At 40.5% G+C, this 24,290-nt stretch overlaps 1 protein-coding gene across 1 annotated transcript; it reads left to right on the forward strand.

Moving 5' to 3' along the window:
- Positions 1-5,406: 5,406 nt before the first annotated feature.
- Positions 5,407-8,669, forward strand: LOC126184664 (uncharacterized). Its single transcript, XM_049927146.1, has 2 exons — positions 5,407-6,172; positions 7,899-8,669. The coding sequence occupies exons 1-2, from the start codon at positions 5,497-5,499 to the stop codon at positions 8,135-8,137; spliced, it is 915 nt and encodes a 304-aa protein (XP_049783103.1). The 5' UTR covers positions 5,407-5,496; the 3' UTR covers positions 8,138-8,669.
- Positions 8,670-24,290: the final 15,621 nt, after the last annotated feature.

The following is a 24,290-nucleotide window of genomic DNA, read 5'->3' on the forward strand; positions in this document are numbered from 1 at the left end:
CATAAGGCCATACGGTTCTCTTCCCGCCGTACTGAGACATCTTTCAGAAGGCACTAGTGGCTGGGAGTTTACTACTGTGTAAGGAGTTACAATGTCAGTTGAGCTTACAGATTTTTTCATATTCTTCGATTGTAGCAAACAAGTCCCCAAATAATTGTTTTGTTTTGTGGAAAAGTTTACTTTTTGTTCTGTTTATACTGAATGTGTACCTGTGATTTCGTATCTTCTCAGTTTGTGTCTCGACAGTTAAGCACGAAAAACCAATGGTGTTTGTATTTTACATTCTTCATCAAGTCATTCGACTTCTTGTTGAAGAAACACGCCAGGAAATGATTCTCTTTACGTATTGTTACACTGCCGCTAAGAATTCTATGGTTCTACCAGGGCTAAACACTTCTGACGAAAATTTTACCTTATAAACACGCTTGATTCTATTATACTTAACTTTTGGGCACTAGCGTAGTACTCTTTTCTTCTTTACCAAGTAATGCAATTTCTTCCAAAAAGGTAGAATAATGATTAATTGTTTACAAACTGTAAACCATCTTCAAATGAAATTGCGCCCTCACGTTTTCATCTTTTACGTTCTCTATCGAACATCCTTCAAGGAACTTCCTTTTCGGATGAAAATATGTTACGAACAAGGCTCGACGATTCTTTGCATCAAAATCACATGATTTCTAGATTCACGGAATATAAAGGCTACCTTATCGTTGTAATACTACTGTGAACAGTGAAGAAAACTATATTATTGATGACTAAAGTCTCTGTTCTGTGTATATGTTGTACGTATTGAACTTCTGGAAAAACTCTACATATGGGTCTGAACATGGAATGTTAAATCGCTTAATTTGGCAGGTAGGGTAGGAAGTTTTAAAAAAAAGGAAATGGATAGATTGAAATTGGTTATAGTTGGAAGCAGTTAAGATCGGTGGCAGGAGGAACAGACGAGCTCAGGGTTAAAAATACAAAATTAAATAGAGGTGAGGCAGGAGTAGGTTCAGTAATGAATAAGAAAATATGAAAGGAAGTCAGTTACTATGAACAGCGTAGTGAACGTATTCTCATAGCCAATATAGACATTAATCTCACCCCCACCACAGTAGTACGAGTTCATATTCCAGCTAGCTCCACGAATTATGAACAGATTGAAGAAATGTAAGATGAAATAAAATAAATTATTCAGATAATAGTGAAGACGAAAATTTAATTGGAATTCGATAGTGGCAAAAGGTAGAGAAGGACAAGCATTAGGTGAAAATGGTCTGGGGAAAAAAGGAATAAAGAGGAAATTGCCTGGTAGAATTTTGCACAGAGCATAATTTGATCAACGCTAACACTAGGTTTAAGAAACATGCAAGAATATTGTATATATGGAAGAGAGCGGGAGACAGCGTAAGGTTTCAGATTGAGTATAAAATGGTAAGACAGAGATTTCGGAACAAGATATTAAATTTTAAGACAGTTCCAAGGTCAGCTGTGGACTCTTACCACAATTTATTGCCTATGAACTGCAGGTTGAAACTGAAGAAATTGGAAAAGGTAGGAAATTTAAAGAGATGGGACCAGGGTAAGTTGAACGAAAGGGGAAGTTGTTGAGAGTTTCATAGGTATCATTAGGTAGCGGTTGACTAGAACAGAGAAAAGGACTACAATAGAAAACGAATGGGTAGCTTTGAGAGATGAAACAGGGAAGGCAGCAGAGGGTTAAATAGGTGAAAAACAATGACTAGTAGAAAACCTCGGCTATCAATGGAGATATTGGATTTAACTGACGAAAGGAGAAAATATAAAAATGCAGAAAATAAAGCAGGCGATAGTGAATACAAAAGTCTAAAAAATGAGATTGACAGGAGGTGCTAAAGGCCTAAGCAAGAATGACTAGAGGCCAATATCAGGATTTTGGAGCATATTTCACTGCTGGAAATACAGATACCGCCTACAAGAAAGTTAAAGAGACCTTTGCAGAAAAGAGAAACAGCTGGATGAGTATCGAGAGCTCAGGTGGAAAACCAGTACTAAGTAAATAATTGAAAAAATAAATGGTTCACATGGCTGCTAGCACTATGGGACTTAACAGCTGAGGTCATCAGTCCCCTAGACTTAGAAATACTTAAACCCAACTAACCTAAGGACATCACACACATCCAATCCCGAGGCAGGATTCGAACCTGCGAACGCAGTAGCCGCGCGGCGCCGGACTGAAGCGCCTAGAATCCCTCGACCACAGCGGCCGGCCTAAAGAACTGAAAGCTGAAAGGTGGAAACAGTATATATAGAGGGGCTATTCAAGGGAAATGAAGGCAATGTTATTGAAAGGGACAGAGGACGTAGATGAAGATGAGATGTATGATACTGCGAGAAGAACTTGACAGAGCAGTGATAGACCTAAGTCGAAACAAGGCCCCTGGAGCAAACGGCATTCTGTCGTATCTACTGATAGCCTAGGGACAGCCAGCCATGACCAAACTATTCCATTTACTGCGCAAGATGTATGAGTAAGGCGAAATACCCTCAAATATCTAGAAGAATCTAATAATTCCAATACCACAGAAAACAGCAGGTGAAAGGTGTGATTATGAAGTAACTATTAGTTTAATACATCTTCTTGAGAAGTACTAACATTTCATTTCATTTAGTGCATATCTAATACCTACTACCTTATATTTTTAAAAGCAGGTAGTACCTTACACAATTTTACATGTAATAGCACTTTGTTCCACATACTAGGAAAATTTCTTTTGAGCGACGAACAAAGATAAATACAGAGTTACAAAGAAAGTTAAATTAGTTGTAGAAAACGGAGTATTAAAATGATAAATGTTAGTACTTTAGATGGAAATAATAGAAAGATGGTACTTACATGTAATCTTTACAGAAGAATGGAAAAACCGGGACAAGCCGACCTCGAGGAAGATCAGTTAGGATTCTCGACAAATGTAAGAACAGGCAAGGTAATTCTGAGCCTACGACTTCTCTTAGCAGATAGGTTAAGGAAAGGCAAACCTACGTTTGTGTCATTTGTAGATTTAGAGAAATATTTTTGACAGTGTTGACAGGAATATCCTCGTTGAAACTCTGAAAGTCACAGGTGTAAAATACAGGGAGCGAAAGGCTATTTACAACTTCTACAGAAATCAGACATCCATTATCAGAGTCGAGGAGTACGAAAGGACGCAATGGTTGAAATGGGAGTGACACAGAGTTGTAGCCTGCCGCCGGAGTTATTCAATCTGTACATTGAGCAAGCAGTAAAGGAAACCAATGAAAAATGTGGAGTAGAAATTAAAGTTCAGAGAGAAGACATAAATTTTTGAACTTTGCTGACGACACTGTAACTCTGTCAGAGACAGCAAAAGAGTTGGAAGAGCAGCTGAAAGGAGAGGAGAGCGTCTTGAAACGAGGATACAAGACGAACATCAACAAAATCAAAAACAGAATAACAGACAGTAGTTGAGTTAAAGCAGGTGATGATGATGGAATTAGATTACTAAACGAGACTCTAATAGTATAGACAAGTTTTGCTATTTGGGCATTAATATAATTGATAATGGATAAAACACAGAGAATATAAATGTAGACGCGCAACACAAGAGAATCCTTTATGAGGGAGAGGAATTTGTTAACATTGTAAGTACATTTAAGTGTTAGGAAGAATCTTCCGAAGGTTTTTGTCTGGAGTGTAATCATGTACGGAAGTAAAAGATGGACGATAAACAATTTATACAAGAAGAGAATAGGGACTTCTGAAATGCGGTGTCACAGCGAAATGCTGATTATTAGATGGGTAGATCGAGTAACTAATGAGGACGTATCGATTAGAATTAGGGAGATAAAGAATTTGTGGCACAACTTGACTAATAGAATGGATCGGTTGGTATGACACATTCTGAGATATCAAAGGATCAGTAATTTAGTACTGGAGCGGACTGTGTGGGCTAAAAATCGTAGAGGGAAACCAAGACATGAATACAGTAAGCGGATTCAGAAGGACGTGGATTGCAGTAGTTCTTCCGAGATAAAGAGGCTTACGCGGAGCAGAGCAGCATGAAGAGCTGCATCAAACAGGTCTTCTGACTGGAGAAGCCTACAACAACATCTGACAAATGTTACCGCATGCTCATCTGAAAATTCAGAATCATTTCAAGAAATGTTTACGTATTAAAGTGGGCATCAATTCACTTTTGATGGAAGATGTTAATAAAGAAACTGTAACGTTCCCTATTTTAAACGTTTCCGTGGTCAAAACAATGATTGTATTAGAAAAATTAAGACCATATTTGTTTATAACTTCAACACAATAAGGTTTCCACTTATTCCACTTAGCAAATCAGAGCCATTCCATATAACTAGACTCGGAATGGAGAAACACATTATCAGATGATTCCAGCATCCTATGTGATAGTGCACGAATACTGTGTTGTTTAGAACAACAGTACTACGTAACTGTCATTTTTTTTACTTCTGGATGGTTATTCATTAATATAGAGCAACAATAAATTAATAATCACCACGGATTACAAGTAAGTGTTTTTCGTAAGAAGTTATTTCATTAAGGAAGAATTACCGCGAATTTCCCTTTGTGAAATTTTGTTGTTTATTTGCTTTGGTCTCATAAGGTAAAAAGGAAAAATAAAAATCATACAGCTGTATTGTCGAATATCTCAGTTTGTTGATGGTGGTACAGTAGGTTGAAGACTCATTTCATTTACCTTAGAAGATAATCTTATCTGCTGTGTTGCGTAAAATTTCCCAGAAAAGAGGTGCAATTTTATCGTGTGTAACACGCAGCAGTAAGAGTTTACATTTCAAGAAAAAGAATGTATACGAAAGATTATTGAAATTAATTTTTTCTTGCCCTCAATGACTAAAACTTTATTTTCCAGTGTTTGTATGTCAGTACTTGTGTGTCCATATGCTGCAATGTTATTTCATTGTAATACAGACAGCCTGAAAATGGTCCAGAATAAAATAATGTAAAATAATGACCCTGTAGTACATATAATGGATTCTTAAAACGAATAGATGAATCTATTTACATAGGGTCAGTCATTTCATACCCAAGAAAATTTTTCGTTTTGGAATTTCACAGTAAATTTCACTCTTTTTGACTGTCGAACATTGTCATTTGGGACTGCCGACCAGCCTTACTCACCTTTGATGTAAAGATTATCATGGGACTGGATATGGAAACTACAAAGAGTGAGTAAGCTTTGTATCAGGGGCCCTGCCTGAGCTTCCCCTACCCCGTATTTTCCCCCACCCTGTAGCTTCCACCACACTGTAGCTCCCCCACTGCAGCTATCTCCCACCACTGCCTGTGTGTCCCCACTCCGAGACTCCTCCAACAGTTCACAAAGAGCGCAGCTGTCATTCAGTTCGAGTGAGATCTCCGTGCATAGTGCGACTTGTGTGAGCTATTCGAAGAACGTCTCAGTGCTTTGCGCGAGGTCCGGACGGTTTCATAGTATCAGTTGGATCACTCTATAGTGCATTATGTCGTCACAGGCTCCCAATGAATTAGGACAGAACGCGGTTATGTGCTACTTCCCTTGGCTTCCGTACTACCTTAGGTACCAGATTGGCTTTGATATTCTTCTTAATACTCCTGATGCACAAGCAGATCCTTCCGTGGCAGGTCAATCTCCGCGCTTGATCCATGTTCAGTTGCACTTTCCAGATGGGTTTCTCTGTAATCCGGCTAACTTCGATGAACTGCCACATCCCCTTTTCTTTCTAGGTGGTGAGCAAGACGTCTACCCCCCACACCCCCATTTCAATCCGCCAGTGTACCCAGATTACTTACATGCAACATCACCCTTAAACCACCTTGTACAGATGTACTTCCACAGGGTTATGATGTGGCAAGGACAACTTGATACTCGTGTGGTTGTACGTGTCGTAAATGGTCAGCCTGGGGAATATTTGGTAATTGATGACACGCTATACGATGCCATTCCTCAGGGTAATGAGTGTGGCGAGTTTCATAGAGAGCCAGAACATGTTCGCAACAAAAGACCGCAGGGTGTTCAAAAACGCAAGCGTTCAAAGCAGTCGGACAAACAGTCAGAACGTTCACGTCAGCATCCCTCAAAGTCAGGAATCACAGATCAACGAGACGCATCATATCCAGCTAAACGCACATACAATGAAAGTGCCGCCACAGACCCCAGTGAGTATAACGTAATGCTTATGAACCTCTTCGTTAGCATTTTAAGCATGTAATGCTCCCTGTAACTGTGCTCCTGTATTCATGAGTTGTACTAAGGAGCTACCAAATCAGGAAATGTCGTTGCCACTATCTAGGAGAAACAGTTGAATACACTGCTGCCAACAAGATTGAAAGTAATTTTGTTATGCAATCACTGTGAACCTTCGTTAATCACTAACACAATTCGTACTTCATTAGAATGTGATAAGCTATATAAGCTAGATTTAGAATTCCATGTGTGGAACATGTATGATAATTTGTTGAGCGTGATGCATACTGAACTACTACACACTTACAATTAGAAAATAGTAAAGCAACCTAAGCATACTGAAGTACATATGTGTTATATAGATAGTACAGACTGCAGCACGAATTAGAATCTGACTTGGCCATTTCAGTTTTAAATCTTCCCTTTGGAGCACTCTGTATTTAATAATATTTCGTGTATTTTATACACATTCAGCATTAGTTTTCTATTCTGTGCAGAAATTACAGCGATGTGAACTTACATTCGTACTTACTGAGAAGCAACGAACTAAATTTATTTATAAGATCTGTTCACTTTTCTGCTACATACAAGGACAAATCTTTTCCCTAGCGTTTATAAGAACGAGTTGTCTTAAAAACAATATGAAAACATATAACAAATTATGTGCTAGCACTCAGTAAGCGATATCCAATGTAAAACTGCGCTACTAGATACAGACTTGCAGTGATTATCAGTTTCAGCTACATACATAAAATTCCAATTTGAGACTGGCCAGCCGCTGTAGCCGAGCGGTTCTAGGCTCTTTAGTCAAGAAACGCGCTGCTGTTACGGTCGCAGGTTCGAATCCTGCCTCAGGCATGGATATGTGTGATGCCCTTAGGTTAGTTAAGTTTAAGTTGTTCTAAGTCTAAGGGACTGATGACCTGAGATGTTAAGTCCCATACTGTTTAGAGCCATTTGAACCAATTGAGACTAATGATAATATTTAAATTTTCCGTACGCAAATCTTAATGAAACTGTGCACAGCCATAATTGTAAACCTTCTACAGTATGTTAAGCTGTATTTCGGGAACTCAGAAACTCTAGGTGAATCAGTAATAATTAGCAAAAATATGAATTTTCACACATGAATGTTATTAGTTCATGAATCACAGATGTGCATCAAGATATGTCATTTTAGATTTTGCTACAGCCCAGAATACAACATAACAGGAAATTGCAGTAATTTAACAGCACTGCACAGCATAGAGTACCTGAGAAATATTTCTTTACTTGTATTTTTTTTGCTACTTAGCTTAACTTTTTTCACTATATTTAAACTTACTGGCTGTGCTGTACTAAACTAGTTATCAGTGAGTTACCTGTAGCAAATAATTTGTTAGATGTCTGCAAAATCTTCTGCCTTTGATACACAGTTAACAGAGAAAACAATGGAGTTGCTCACAAGAATTACAATAATTGGCAGACCTCGCTTGTTTACCATTCTTGAATGATTCTTGTGATATCTCTTAAAGCCAAATATGCACAGTATGCCATTGGTGGCCTTACATGATGTATCCTTCAGGTGTCTTACTGCTAAAATATTTTTAGTGTATATTTCTTTACATCTTCTGCAGGATCCATTACCACATGTCATTTATTACAATAACTATGGTGTACACTATTAATGTGTGTGTGTGTGTGTTCTTTTTTTTTCAGAAGACCATCTGCAAAACCAAGATATGTCTACACTGAGTCAGCTAATGGCAGGGGAATATGAAAGCATGCAAGAGATACAACCCGAAGAGGATAATGCCACATCAGTTACCACTCAGGCTAATGTTGCCACTGTCACAAAGGAAATGGATAATTTGGATTTGGATGGCCAGAATACTGATGAAAATATCGTTCATGATGACGAATACGTATTTTTTGATGAGTGGGTAGTAAATTTATAATTTTGATATTGTTGCTTCGCGCATTCCAGTTAACGAATTAAAAACCTAAGCAAAATGTTCATGTCCAACAGCAGAAATACGAAAAAAATGGTTATGTTACTAGAATTTCGACATAATACAACACTATTTTAAGCATAAGCTTAATATGGACACTTGTTTTGGAGATATAACAGCAGTCAGATTATTTTTATTGTCGAATTACTGTAGTTAGAAAGGAGAATTAAAAAAAATATATAACTGGAAATAGAAGTAGATATTTCGGTTAAATTAGGCTGTTGTAATCATGGAATTCACATTTATATGTGGTAAATAATGTATGGCCTATACAAATGTGCCTTTCTGCACTAAAATTCGATATGATATAATGAACTATCAGTTTATTGGTTGTTACAATTTATTTATAGAATTTTTCCAAGAACTAAGTGAAAAAAGGTGTCAAAACCACATTTTATACAGTGAGAGGAATCAATGCTTTGTTTCCTTACCACATAGAGTATCATACTTGATTGTTAATCATGGTCTCTTTTGTATAATGCAGTATACTGAAAATTTTCTGGTTAGATAAATTCTTGAAGATGTATTTTTCTTTAAATATATTACATGCATATTACTAGAACTCTTAAAATGTATAACTAATGGAATGTTTCTATAAAGGAATCCTGCTTGACCATTTTTCTATTTGTCTTATAAAACTGAAAGTGCTTTAAACCTGAACTTCTAAAAGTATGCTAATAATATGGAAAACATATAGTTTTGTACTCATCCACATTAATAAACTAGTTGTCGTTGATATATTTTTGGAAATACAGAATTGGCAATTTTACCTTCCGATGTATTTTGTGTAACACGCGTTTATAGTAATATACTATTATGTCTGTATGTTTCTCATTAATTAAAGGATCAAATATTGATCAAAATTCATTTTATGTGAATTTATTCTCATTGGCTTTTAGGCTACTAGTAAGCAATGACATAGCTAATTAAAATTTGTTTGACTTCTACAACACATACTGAGGGCTAACATAGAGCAAATTAATACCAATACTAAGACTGAAGTTTCCGATGAGTGACGCATTTTAGTAGAGTGAGATGATAAAACATATCATACTGAGATTATTGCACAGTATATTTCTCATTGTGAACAAAAATTAATGTATGTCTTAAAGTGCTACCATGTACATGGTATTAAGATTTTCTGAAGTCTTGATGTATGTTATATACAGAATGTTTCTTTCATAACCAAAACACCGATGGAAATGTTCATAGAAAACTAGTAATGTTACTGTCTCAGAGACAACCGCTGCCATTTCTACAAACTTTTTGCAGGTAAGTCCTCATATCAGCAGTACATACGTAATGTATGTATATATAGAACAAAAAATGTGTCTTTTTAAGTGATGTAACAATAATGAAAATTATATGCAATTTTTCTTATATTGTTGTGCTTGCAAAATTCAGGATAAAAATCAAAAAGTGATCTTTCCTTAAATCAGATAACATCAAGCACTGCTCTGAACCCAAGTTAAAAAAAATAACGTCGAAAATCATTTGTCACATGAGTTCATGAGTTTTGTAAGAGAAAATTTACAATTCTTATCCGTCAGCAGCTTTTATGAACATAATGATGAAAATACGAGTAAATGGAGGTAACATATTTCTAAAGTACACTGATGTTTTGGCACCAAGAAATCTACTTCTATCACTTCAGTTTAGATGTAGTATTAAAATTTCAGGGCGTTCTGCTGGCTGTTTCTTCATCAACGTTTTACATGCTCTACTGTATTTTATTCTTGCATGTCTCTTCCTTAGTTTTCATATCAGCAATTTTATAACGAGTATATGGCTGTAATACTTACTTAACACCAAATTTTGTCATGAGTAGAGAAAGTCACTATCCTGCTTGAAACTATGCCAACTGCATGAAAGTTTGTTATGTCAGCCAGCAGAAATCATTTTATTACAGCACTATAACACATAATTTAAAAAAAAATCTAAGTTATGAGACCAATACAGATCACAAAAACCATGCTACCTGTAAAATTTCGTCTCGCTCACTGCAAATGGCACACATTACATTAATTCACATTCCTTTTCAGCGCTTTTAATCAGTAAAAAACCAGTATACCCACCAATGCTGTAATAACATATTATACACACGCATTACTGCTATAACGTGTTGCTCACTAAAACCTCACCTTTGCTCAATATGTTCACATATTACATAAGAGTAAATGCTCTTAGACATAGGTCCTGAAACACCACCCACCTCAGATGGTACATTGATAATATATAAAGTAATGTAATATAAAAGTAAATAAAAAGATCACAGCCTCATCACTTAAAGGCACACAAGAGGATACAGTAGTTGTTTTTTCAACAGCCATAAAATATTTTACGAAGATATTTGAGTTCATTAAGAAAGTTAAGAAATTCTGACTTACAATATAAATTTCTGTAGAAAATACTTTTAATTTCAACCAATAAATGACTAAAGAAAAGTGAGTCACATGCATTTATGCCTCATGTTAGAATTTATAAAGCTGATGTGACAACACAGTTGAGGCATAAAATCAGGTAGGAGGCTGGCGACCATGTTGAATATGAACAATAGTACTTCATAAAGGTTGTAATGGTCGCTAATCAAAAAGTCATGCTTCAAAATAAACTGGCTTTATGGTTCATAGCATGATGTGGTTCGGACATAGCCGTGTTCAGACATCTGTCAAAAAATACCAAAGTTAAGTGGAAATTAAAAAGGAGAATCAGAATACGTAAATACAAGAACAACTCTCAGTCATACACACAATGTACTTCAGGAAATAACATACTTAGGAGCATACGCGACTGGAACAGGAAAGGGAGGTAATGACAGTGGCACGTAAAGTGCCCTCCGCCACACACCGTTGGGTGGCTTGCGGAGTATAAATGTAGATGTAGATGATGTAGATAATGTTACATGTAGAGACAAAGGTTACAAGACGTGTTCGTACCGGTAACAGTCATAAGCTGACTAGTGAAAAAATCGTAACATGAAACTTAGAGGTGGACACTCACGCTAGGTGCTAGTATAGTAGTGTTGGTAGCTCCATATCTCGTCGTAACCAACAACATAGTCCTAAATATTTAATCGTAAAAAGAAAACAGATTTTAACAGTAAGAAACAACGCAAAATATATTTTAGTTTATGACAAGAACAGCAAAGAAAAAAGCCACATGACTGCCGTCAGGTACCTGTGTAGTAAAAATGTGGTGCTGCATATCGTCAGAACTAGCGTTTGCTAGTTATAGAGAGCTGCAACACTAGGCACGCTATGGAGTCCCTTAGGCGGACAGCGTTCAGGGCTGGAGAGAAAGCCGGTGTGCACTCGATATGCCTGCAGGGGGCCTCACCCGAGATGTGCCTGTGGTTATTAAGCGTGCAGGGTGCAGTTTGCAAGCTGTGGCTCACATGGAGGTGGAGCCTTGCTGGCCTCATACACGAGGTTCAAGGAGAAATGACAATTTGCAGCATTGTTCCCAGGCCTGATGGAGGTCCTTTGGTATGGAGCCGACTGCAGGGTCTTATCAAAGGACTTCGTCCACTCTGTGGCAGTCTTCGATGCAGGTGTCTGCAGCTAGTGGTCTAGTGGCTAGCATTGCTGCCTTTGGATCAAGGGGTCCTTGGTTGATTCCGGCCTGCGTTGGGGATTTTCTCTGCCCTGGGATTGAGTTTTTGTGTTGTCCTCATCATTTCATCATCATCATCATCATCATCATCATCATCATCATCATCTTTCGTGATGGTTGCTAGATTGAGTTAAACATTGGACTTTGTAAAAAGTGGGACTTCGTACGGGTGCTGATGAGCGAGCAGTTGAGCACCCCACAAACCACACATCATCATTATCATTCGCTGCAGGCGTCTAGACCTATGTTATTGGATGGGGGTTTGTGGGACTCTCCTTCATAGGTCAGGGGTGCACTACACAAAGGATGCAGTTACTCGGGATAGCAGAGTATTTGTGGTGTCCAAGTGATGGTTTTTTGTGATAGCCAATAGTCTGAGATACTCTGATGAACACTCGGCAGTGGATACACAGCAAGGGGAGTCAGGCTGTATTCAGAGGAAAGACACAAAGACTGTCAAAATTTTATCAGCAAATTGTCTAACTATTCGTAACAAAATTCCTCAATTTACTGCTCTCCAGGAAAGTTCTCGCACCCAAATTATTCTTGGGACTAAGAGCTGGCTGCGGTACAAATTGGAAAGCTCTGAGATATTTAGCGAGTCATGGAACGTATGTAGGAAGGACTGATTAGAGGCCATAGGAAGGGGAGTGTTCATTTCAGTTGACACAAATCTTTTCCCTGTTGAGGTCGAACTTGAGTGAGGGAGCGAACTTATCTGGTCGTGTATAACAGGTATAAGTAAAACCACGTAAACTGTTGGATGCTTTTACCGGCTACCCGACTCCGCTGTGACAGTTCTAGAGTCAGCCAAAGAAAGTCTACGATCAGTAGTGCGTAAATACACAGATCAAGCAATACTAGTTGAAGGCCACTTTAACCTACCGAGTATAGAATGGGTTGTCTATGGATTCATTACAGAGGGTACGGACAGACAGTTGTGCGAAGTACTTTTGAACACGTATTCTGAAAATTGTCTCTTCAGCAGCTAGTTCGGCAGACCACGCGCAATGGAAATATCTTAGCTACAAATAGGCCGGATCTTATCGACAATGTTAGTATAGAAACTGGGACGTCATTGCAGCAACTATGGTTGCGAAAGTTAAAAATTCAGTTAAGAAAGCTAGGAGACTGTTTCTACTGGAAAGAGCAGGTAAACAGTCGTCAGCATCTCGCTTAGACAATAAACTAACATCCCCTAGTTCCATTAATATGGACGTAGAGGAATTATGGGCAATGCTTAGCAGACTGTAAATCGTGGTCTGGATAATTATGTGCATAGTAAGTGGATTAAGGATGCAAAAAACCAACCATGGTTTAATAACGAAATTCGGAAGTTGCTGAGGAATCAGAATCTGTTGCACTCTCGGTTCAAAAGAGAACGCGCATATGTCGACAAGCAAAGGTTAGTAGATTTTCGTGTGTCTGTAAAACATCTCATCACCGAGCATATAACTACCACCGTCATACTTTAGCGAAATATCTGGCAGAGAAAACGTGTAAGTTCTGGTCCTACGTAAAACTGCTGCTGCACTTTCCATTTTATATCCCTTTGCAGCGCTACGCTCAGTTATTCAAACGACTTGGCTGTGTCAAGCAGGACACTACTAATGTTGTATTCGAACATTACGGGTTCGTTTTTCTTCCTCATCCACATTTAGTTACATTTTTCGAGATTTAGAGCTATCTGCCATTCATCACACCAACTAGAAATTTTGTGAAAGTCATCTAGTACCCTCCGACAGTCATTCAGCTTCGACACCTTACCGTACACCACAGCATCATCAACAAACAACCGCAGATTGCTACACACCCTGTCCGCCAAATCATTTATGCACATAGAGAATAATAGCGTTCCTATTACATTTCCTTGGAATACTCTTGACGATACCCGTTCTCTGATGAACACTGGCCGACGGAGACTATAGCCATTTACATATCAGTGAACCTATTCCCTACGCTCATACCTTCCTTAACAGCCTGCAAGAAGACTTCGACAGAGAAGTCAAAAGAAGGTTTAAAACAGGGCCTAAGAGAAAGGGTTTCAGTCACCACATACTAGGGGTCAACCCACACCTGTACAGAGTCCTCACACAAAGACAGAGAGTCTACATAGACCTCGAATGACTCTCTGTGAAAAACTATACAGTAGTAAACCAGTGTTTTAAGTATTGTGACCTAGGACATACGACTAAAACCTGCAGAAAAGCCGAGGTTACGTGTGCCAAGTGCGGCAACCAAGGACGCAAGCGCAGTGAGTGCACGTCCGCGGTTTACGTCTGCATCCCCTGCAAATACTGAGGCCGCGTCTGCAATAAAACAAAAGGAGGTGATACTCAGACCTATAAACAATTGCATGACCCGCTCCTGGACAGTATATACTGTGGCAGCTAAACTCAGCACACGCACAAGAAACACGAACACCCAAAGCCAATCACCCAAAACACATAAATACATATCACAGTCAACATTACAGAAAAGCTACCAAAGAGCAATTTCCTGGAGATGACAAATGAATTTTCTGCCGGAGAATTACGACAATAATGAACTCACCCCACCCCTAACACACTCAACGACGTTACAGGATGGCTGTATCAATACGATAGAATATATAGATGACATGACAATCGGTGGCTCCATACACTACGAGGTGGCAATGCAATTTAAAAAACATTTACACCACTAGATAAACTTCCAAATAACATTAATGCAGAGGATAGATGAGATGGAAGATGAGCTTACATATATTGTGCACAAGAAAATGTACAAACAAAACCAACATACTCCTTCATAATTTGTCCCAACCGAAGGTCATCACATCACACATACACAAGATGAACACAAACCAGAATCTTCATCACATGGAAAACCCTACGACACACGTAAATGTAACAGTAGATCAAACCAGTCAAATTTGTCTCGGGAGGCACTCTTCACCCGGGCAAAAGGAAGAAGGAACAGACAGATACGTAAACCCTGAATCAATACACATCGGAAAGATCAGGCCACAAACCAATACTAAACTCAGAACTACCGGGTCCAGACTTATAAAAGTAGACGAATTAGGTGAGGACAAATCTGAGGGAGACACATGTGACATTTGCAACGCTGTCAATTTGCGTCTGGAAACAATCTCCACTCCAAACATCAACAAAGACAACATAACGCATACAGTCAGTACCACACAAATCACCACCATCACCGACACCACACCAGCAAGTACCACCAGCATAAGTGAAAAACGTGTAGAGGCAAAAAGCATTTAAGAAGCGTGTGACAAAAGGAAATGTATCCGTGTAACATCCCAAAGAGATCTTAAAATGTCTCCCAATCAGCGGCCAACACCAAGCCATAATCCGTCTAGTACCACCTCCGCAACCGCAACAGAAACCAGCACCAGCAGCAAGCCGACTACACCTAATTATGATAATTTAGAATTGAACTTACTTTTAAGTACGCTAGAGAAAAAATAGATACTGCAGGCAGCGCAGCAGATGCTACTTAGATTATGCCATTAAAAGGGACATTCTCTCTGTCTTCCAGTAACTGAGCAGACAGACAGAACCATCCTAAGGGCAAAAAATATTCCTACGTCAGCAGAGCCGCTGCGCGACCTCATAATCCACGTCTGCCTGCGAAGATCAGAATCATTCGACTTGGACAAAATATATATAGATCATGTAAGAGCACACGGACGAGTATATTTCGATTACTCACAGACAGGCAGTAAATGTTACGTACACGTTAAAACCCAGAACATATAGACAAAAAATTGAATATCTAGCAACATAATACAATAAACAGTACGACAGTCAGCGCGGAAATCCCTAAAATAGCACAAGACCTATAGGCAGACATCATGTGCTTACAAGAACCTTATAATAGGAAAGAGTAACTGATATGTCTACCAAAACATGCTACCACAATAACAGGCAGCAATGACTGTAAAGCTGCAATAGTGATTTTAAATAGAACATACAACATAATTAAGGTAACACAGTTATGCAACTAACACTTAGTTACCATAGAGATAACTAATGGGAACGTCACATGTGTTACTGCATCCATGTACGCCCAATATAGCCATCAAATGCAGCCATTCACAGACTACGTCAGAGACCTAGTAATGTATGCCAGAGGCAAAAAATTAGTGATAAGTGCTGACATTAATTCCAGATCGACCCTCTGGAAATCAGACAGATCAGATGACAGAGACGCATAATCACCGACCTAATACAAGAAACACAACAACATGTAATGAACACGGAAGGACCTATACCAGGGGCGGGCAGGAATCCTGCACATGTGCGGTGCACTTGCACGCGTGCAGTTAACAGGTGTTCCGCGTGTACACAGGGGCAAGCTGGCCCCCTGCTTATCTCCCATCCCCACCATATCTTCTGTCCGCTCCTTCCTCTGTAATGCGTTTTGTTTCCTAGCTTGCTTTATTGAGTGATTGAATAAGTTTAGTAGGAGTGCTTGAAAGAAATCATGGTTTGAAAGAGTACCTATTACCTACGATACGTTTTATTTAATTATCACAGGTGGAGTTTACAATACGTTTAATATCTGGAACAAAATTTCTGCATACAGACAAACACAAACAGTTACGTAAATTTTCATCACTGATGTTTGCTCTTAACCGAGACTTATTAATTCAGCAAATGGTTTTCCAGCTCTCGCTATATTAAGCGCAGTCTTATAACTTGCACATACCGCTGTGCTATTATTGTTGTCGCCCTGAAAACTTGAAAACAGTGCTCCATAAAATGTTAAATCAGTTAGATGAGAGACATGACGAGAGGAAGTCGCAGATCTCTCGTGACAACAGCAACTACGACAAATTCAAATGGCTCTGAGCACTATGGGACTTAACTGCTGTGGTCATCAGTCCCCTAGAATTTAGAACTACTTAAACCTAACTAAGGACATCACACACATCCATGCCCGAGGCTGGATTCGAACCTGCGACCATAGCGGTCGCGCGGTTCCAGACTGTAGTGCCTAGAACCGCTCGGCCACTCCGGCCGGCCAACTACGACAGATTCATCTGGTATCGTCAGATCGCTCTTCTTAAGCTCAGTCAATTCCCCATTCGCTCAGAATCCGACAATAAATGTACTCGTCCTTTGAAATTTATTATAATGGCCTTCAATATTAAACTTCCGTTGACCAGCGAGAATACTGCCACATATTAAACATTTCGAATTTTCACGTTTTTGCACAAAGAAAAAATGATTCTCCCATTACTTTTTAAAATATAGCAAATCTCCACTTCTCCGTTTCTTGAAATACAACGTTCACTACATAGTGCTCGCTTCGCATCAACGTCCGCAGCTTAGCCTGGCAGTACACTGCCGCAACCTGCCGGCTGTCGCCACAGCCTCGGTCGACGCCTGCACGCGAGCAGCACACGTGCAGCGCTGTGCGCTCATGAGCCGCGTGCAACGTTTGCCCGCTCCTGACCTATACCAACATATGCAGGGTTCGATGGTACGAGAAGTAATATCGACTTTACGCTAGCAAACAATGCAGCAATGGTATATGTAACAAACTGGACTGTACACGACCATCTAACCAGTAGTGATCACTATATCATAACATAAACTCTAACTCACACTCAGGACACAACGACCAAATGATGCACCAGACACTTATTGTTGCACACAGCAGACTGGAACAAATTAGCGGAAATTATCCAACAACGATCTAGAAGACATCAGTGGAAGCATCGATTATAGAGCACACGTGTTAACACAGATAATACAATATGCACAAAACACATCAATACCGACAACAAAGAATGCAAAACGCTCACCAGTACCATGGACCAACTAACTCACGAGACTCAAACAAGATGCAAGACGCAAACGAAAATTATACCAAAGGGCGACAGCAGATAGCAGATAGGGACAGAAAATAAGACTTGAAGCACATAGGCATGCACAAGACTTATACAGACAGACCCTATCCAGCATACGTAGACAACAATGGGAGATATTTGTAACAACATAAACAGAGCAAACTATATGGGAGGAACCATACAAATGCGATTTTGCGGGCCGTTGTGACCGAGCGGTTCTAGGCGCTTCAGTCTGGAACTGCGCGACCTCTAATGGTCGCAGGTTCGAACCCTGCCTCCGGCGTTGATGTGTGTGATGTCCTTAGGTTAGTTAGGTTTAAGTAATTCTAAGTTCTAGGGGACTGATGACCTCAGATGTTAAGCCCATAGTGCTCAGAGCCATTTGAACCATACAAAATACTGACAGAGTAGATAAAAACCCCACTAGTTCTGAGAACGCTAAGGCAGGATGACGGCACGATGACGAGGAGACGGAGGAATACAGCTGAGTATCTGCTGTATAAACTGCTTCCTGATGACGTTATCGATACAGACACACAATATCATACGACACTAAGAGGAAACCCACACACACCAAACAACACAGAAACTGTCATTTGTCCTTTTGCGCTACAAGAGGTTGCGCTAGCAATCTCAGAGTTTAAAAAGAAGAAATCACGTGGACCAGATGGTATCCACTCGGAAACACTGAAAAAACTAGCACCGCAGATCACCCTGTTCCTAACAACGTTACTGAACGATGTCTTACGGCTGGGCAGGGTACCTACAGTATGCAAAACCTCCAAAGCAGTCGTTAGTAAGAAATCAGCGGACAGGGATCCTTCTGATGCAATGACTAACAGGCCAATATGCCTAATAAACACCCTAGCAAAGATTCAGAAGAAGCTACTGTGCAAGCGGCTGCAAACACACAGAGCTTCAGAACGGCAGATCAATAGATGATGCCATCAACCAGGCCCTACACATAGTTAATACTACAAAACAGAAATACGCCATGGCAATAATGATTGACATTGCCGGAACAATCGATAATGTCTGATGGCCCCCAATGTTTCAAAGGTTAAAAATTCTGGAGGTGCCGCAGTCACAGTACAACAGTTTCCTAGACTACTGTAAAGACCGAGTAGTCGAATGGCAAATGGACAGCCGAAAAGTAATTAAAAGAATTACCAAAGGCTGTCCTCAAGTGTTGATCTGCGGCCCATCACTTGGGACATAACAATCGAACCCCTCCTTCAACTTCTGGATGGGGATGGCAGGTCAGACGGAATTGTCGCCTACGCAGATGACCTATTAGTTGTAGTCACTGCAAGCAGCAGAGCCCAGTTAGAAGAGAAAGCCGGTGGAATAATACAAACAATTACACAATAATGTCAGAACAGTAAACTCAGGATAGCCGAAAACAAAACAACATACACATTACAGGGACACAAACATCAAACGAGGACACGTTACGCGCTATCTTTGCGTACACATAGATGAAAAATTGAATTTCCACGAGCACATAACGCTAACAGCAGATAAAGCAGAAAAAATACTACACGAACTGGTGAGGCTAAATTCAAAACAGTACAGATTACCTCTACCAGTCACACGGACACACAACTGTGCGCTCTTCGAATCAGTACTCAGCTTCGCAGCTAGCACGTGGAAACATAGACGGAACGTGCTCACCAACAAAACATCGGCCGGACAAGGGGAGAGAAGTGTCCTATTTAGGCTATCTGGAGCCTTCGGAACCACCTCAGCGGATGCATTGTATGTGGTGCTCGGAATATGCCCCATAGATATCACGATCAAATACAGAGCTGCAAGATACTGGTTACAGATGGGAAGACGAGGTAAGGTACACACAATAACTGGTGTGCCGATAGAGACGATACGTCACTCTAAAAGTTGACATTTGGATACATGGCAACGTCAATAGGATGTACAGGGTGTTTCAAAAATGACCGGTATATTTGAAACGGCAATAAAAACTAAACGAGCAGCGATAGAAATACACCGTTTGTTGCAATATGCGTGGGACAACAGTCCATTTTCAGGCAGACAAACTTTCGAAATTACAGTAGTTACAATTTTCAACAACAGATGGCGCTGCGGTCTGGGAAACTCTATAGTACGATATTTTCTACATATCCACCATGCGTAGCAATAATATGGCGTAGTCTGTGAATGAAATTACCCGAAACCTTTGACAACGTGTCTGGCGGAATATCTTCACATGCAGATGCGATGTACTGCTTCAGCTGTTCAATTGTTTCTGGATTCTGGCGGTACACCTGGTCTTTCACGTGTCCCCACAGAAAGAAGTCACAGGGGTTCATGTCTGGCGAATAGGGAGGCCAATCCACGCCGCCTCCTGTATGTTTCGGATAGCCCAAAGCAATCACACGATCATCGAAATATTCATTCAGGAAATTAAAGACGTCGGCCGTGCGATGTGGCCAGGCACCATCTTGCATAAACCACGAGGTGTTCGCAGTGTCGTCTAAGACAGTTTGTACCGCCACAAATTCACGAAGAATGTCCAGATAGCGTGATGCAGTAATCGTTTCGGATCTGAAAAATGGGCCAATGATTCCTTTAAAAGAAATGGCGGCTCAGACCAGTACTTTTTGAGGATGCAGGGACGATGGGACTGCAACATGGGGCTTTTCGGTTCCCCATATGCGCCAGTTCTGTTTATTGACGAAGCCGTCCAGGTAAAAATAAGCTTCGTCAGTAAACCAAATGCTGCCCACATGCATACCGCCGTCATCAATCCTGTGCACTATATCGTTAGCGAATGTCTCTCGTGCAGCAATGGTAGCGGCGCTGAGGGGTTGCCGCGTTGGAATTTTGTATGGATAGAGGTGTAAACTCTGGCGCATGAGACGATACGTGGACGTTGGCGTCATTTGGACCGCAGCTGCAACACGGCGAACAGAAACCCGAGGCCGCTGTTGGATCACCTGCTGCACTAGCTGCGCGTTGCCCTCTGTGGTTGCTGTACGCGGTCGCCCTACCTTTCCAGCACGTTCATCCGTCACGTTCCCAGTCCGTTGGAATTTTTCAAACAGATCCTTTATTGTATCGCTTTTCGGTCCTTTGGTTACATTAAACCTCCGCTGAAAACTTCGTCTTGGTGCAACAACACTGTGTTCTAGGCGGTGGAATTCCAACACCAGAAAAATCCTCTGTTCTAAGGAATAAACCATGTTGTCTACAGCACACTTGCACGTTGTGAACAGCACACGCTTACAGCAGAAAGACGACGTACAGAATGGCGCACCCACAGACTGCGTTGTCTTCTATATCTTTCACATCACGTCCAGCGCCATCTGTTGTTGAAAATTGTAACTACTGTAATTTCGAAAGTTTGTCCGCCTGAAAATGTACTGTTGTCCCAAGCATATTGCAACAAACGGTGTATTTCTATCGCTGCTCGTTTAGTTTTTATTGCCGTTTCAAATATACCGGTCATTTTTGAAACACCCTGTAAGTGATAAGGGCCGTAGACTGCCCGACTTACTCCCTGACATAAGGGAGCGGTTGAGAATGGAACGTATCAATCCCAGCCGCGGTATGGTACGTTTCTTAACTGGACACGGACCTTATCCCACGCACTTAAACCGCGTGAGTTTGAGGCAGACACCTACACGCACATGAGGGGAAGAAGGTTCCCCAGAACACACTGTCTTTATCTGCGGGCAATACGCAAAGGATAGACATACGCTACACTTAGACTACACAGATATATATATATATAGCAATAGGAGAAGAAGAACAATAGGTACAATTAAACGTATTGGGAAACAGTATTTCAACAACAACATATGAAGAGTACATGCGGACACGACACAACAGACATGCCTATGTGCAACGTAACAATAATCTCCAGAGGGTGGACAGCGATACCCACAGTGACAGCGAAAACAGTGACAATGGGAAGGAACAGGAGGAGGAAGTCGAGATGTGACAGTAAATAGTCTAAGCATAAGGTGCTGGCGATCTAGCCAAGAAATCACCAAATGCTGTACACGGATGGGCATCTAAAGTTAATACAGAGGATTAGCAATAAATTGCGCGCGAGTGTCTTTCTGTGTGTGTGTGTGTGAGAGAGAGAGACTGGCGGACAACGGCTCGAAGAAACCAATCAGAGGTATTCACCGTCAACCACATTCGGTGATGGTACTAACAAATCTCTCCTCTGTCCAATCATCCTTTTATATTATTCTTAAAAAACTACAACATTTATTTATATTTCAACCTTAAACTATTGTTTTTTCGAAAAGCATCATTCTTTGTAAATGTTGCAGATAAAACAAAAGAAAAGAAAACTGTAAAAAGATGAAAAACGAAAGTTGTAAAACGTACGACCTGTTTTAAAACATCAGGTAACAGGTCTATAATTTGGCAATACATAAATGAATAAAATGGGACATCGTATCAAATGCTATCTGGAAATCTAGAAATATAAATCTGTCTGTTGCCCTTCATCGACAGTTCGCAGTACACCATGCGAGAAAAAGGCAAGCTGAATTTTGCACGAGCGATATTTTATACAACCATGCTGATTCTCGCTCTCAAGAAAATTTATTATGGTCGAACTGAGAATATGTTCAAGGATTCTGCAGCAAACCGATGTTAGGTATATTAGTCAGTAATTCTTTTGTTCATTCTTTTGCTCTACTTATATACAGAAGTAACACCCGCTTTTTTACAGTCGATTGGTACTTTAAGCTGGGCGAGAGATTCGTCATAAATGCAAGCTAGGTTTGTGGCAAATTCCGTAGTGTATTCTTTGTAAAACCGAAATGGAATCCCATCTGAAGCCGGTGACCTTATTGGCCTCCAACTCTCAGTCTTTTCTCTACGCCAGGGACGCTTATTACTACACACGGGAGTCTGTTCAGGGGGCAAACGACAGTATGTCTGTGCGATTCTCCTGCGTGAACGATTTCTTCAAAGTGAGATTTAAAACTTCGACGTTCGTTTTGCTATCTTCAACTGCCACACCAGACTGGTCAACAAGCGACTGGGTGGAAGCGAATGCTATAAGATGGCTGTATGATAAATTAATATTGTCATTTGATTTCGGAATACTGAAATTATGCGCATCCTGCATCCATGCATGTATTCGGTACCACGTCTGAGCACATGCCTGATAGAGAAACTTTACAGCACCAACATGTCACAAAGCCAGTCGGCTCTATAACGTGTGTATTTTGTGAGGTGCTGCGCCCCATGCCTTTCTCTACTCGACAGTCACCACACGCACACATACATACATACATACACACACACACACACACACACACACACACACACACACACATCACCAGTCCCGATGATACATGTCAGATACCAAGCATGTCCTGCATGAGTTGTGATAAAGACTATATCGTTACAATTTGGCGATATACTATAGCGATACACTGTAAGTCTCAGGACATTTACTTGAGAACTAAACGAATTACTCGAATCAGAAAGCCTTCACTATGCATGAAAAGCGCAGAACAGTAGTTCATAGTATGCTGTTGCGATGGGCTGTACCCTAATCCACCTAAACACGAAGAATCTATGACATGTGAGCAGAATTACCTAGTGTTTCAGTCTGATAGTCGTTCAGACATATGTATTTGTAAACACTGACTGGCTTACCGTAACCGTAGTGAAACAGGCTTCCATCATATTTTCTCGTGATAATTATATACCACATCAACTAATCACATCTGGTAAGTATCCCAGACTGACTTACAATTGCTGTATTTTACACGTAACACATCACAAAAATCCAAATTGCACTATGCAGGTAATAAATAATTATAGATTTGAAACTTCCTGGCAGATTAAAACTGTCTGCCGGACCGAGACTCGAACTCGGGACCTTTACCTTTCGTGGGCAAGTGCTCTACCAACTCTTTTTTTTTTTTTTTTTTTTTTTTTTTAATCTAATGAACCGCTGCAGGAGCAGGACGACGGGTAGGGCAGGTGTCGACACCCGAAGCCTGGCCATCCCGCCGCCACGCCCAAACAACGTGTTCGAGTTCGAGGATCGAAGGATCAGGAAGAGGATGTAGGGGGTTTGTCGATGTTGTTTTATTTATTTATTTCTGTAATTTTTATAACATTCTTTTTTAATAAATTTATTTGTGTTTCATTACAAAGAAAGATCCTACAACTGCCGTAGCCGTGCGTCCGAGTCGTCTTCTCGTCTGTTGGGAGGGGTTCCTCCCTATTCCGTCCGTAGAGGATCAATATGCTCCAGGATTCTTCTTCATTTTCAGCGTCTCATACCCGGAACGCCCCAGTGATCAGGAGGATCCACAAATAATGAACCTAAATAATTTGCGAAACGAGTTCTGTACTTCGGGTGGCAGCTGAAAGCTGCATGTGTCGTCATCAATAGGGACCAAAAGTCGAGTGTGCCTTTGGGGGCATCGCAAAATATGTAGTAAACGGCCATGCCTTTTAGCCAGTTAACGGCGTTGGTTCTGGTTGATGGAAAGTATACGCTGTCGGGGCGCAATACTTCATCAGGGGAGATAGACTCCGGCAATCGCCCCAAGTGTAACGCCAGCATGCGCTGCGTCAGTAGCCAGCACTCGCTGGTCGCGGCACACGTCAGACGGTGTGCGT

This window comes from Schistocerca cancellata, chromosome 4 (genome assembly GCF_023864275.1).
Source record: "Schistocerca cancellata isolate TAMUIC-IGC-003103 chromosome 4, iqSchCanc2.1, whole genome shotgun sequence".
Lineage (NCBI taxonomy): Eukaryota > Metazoa > Arthropoda > Insecta > Orthoptera > Acrididae > Schistocerca > Schistocerca cancellata.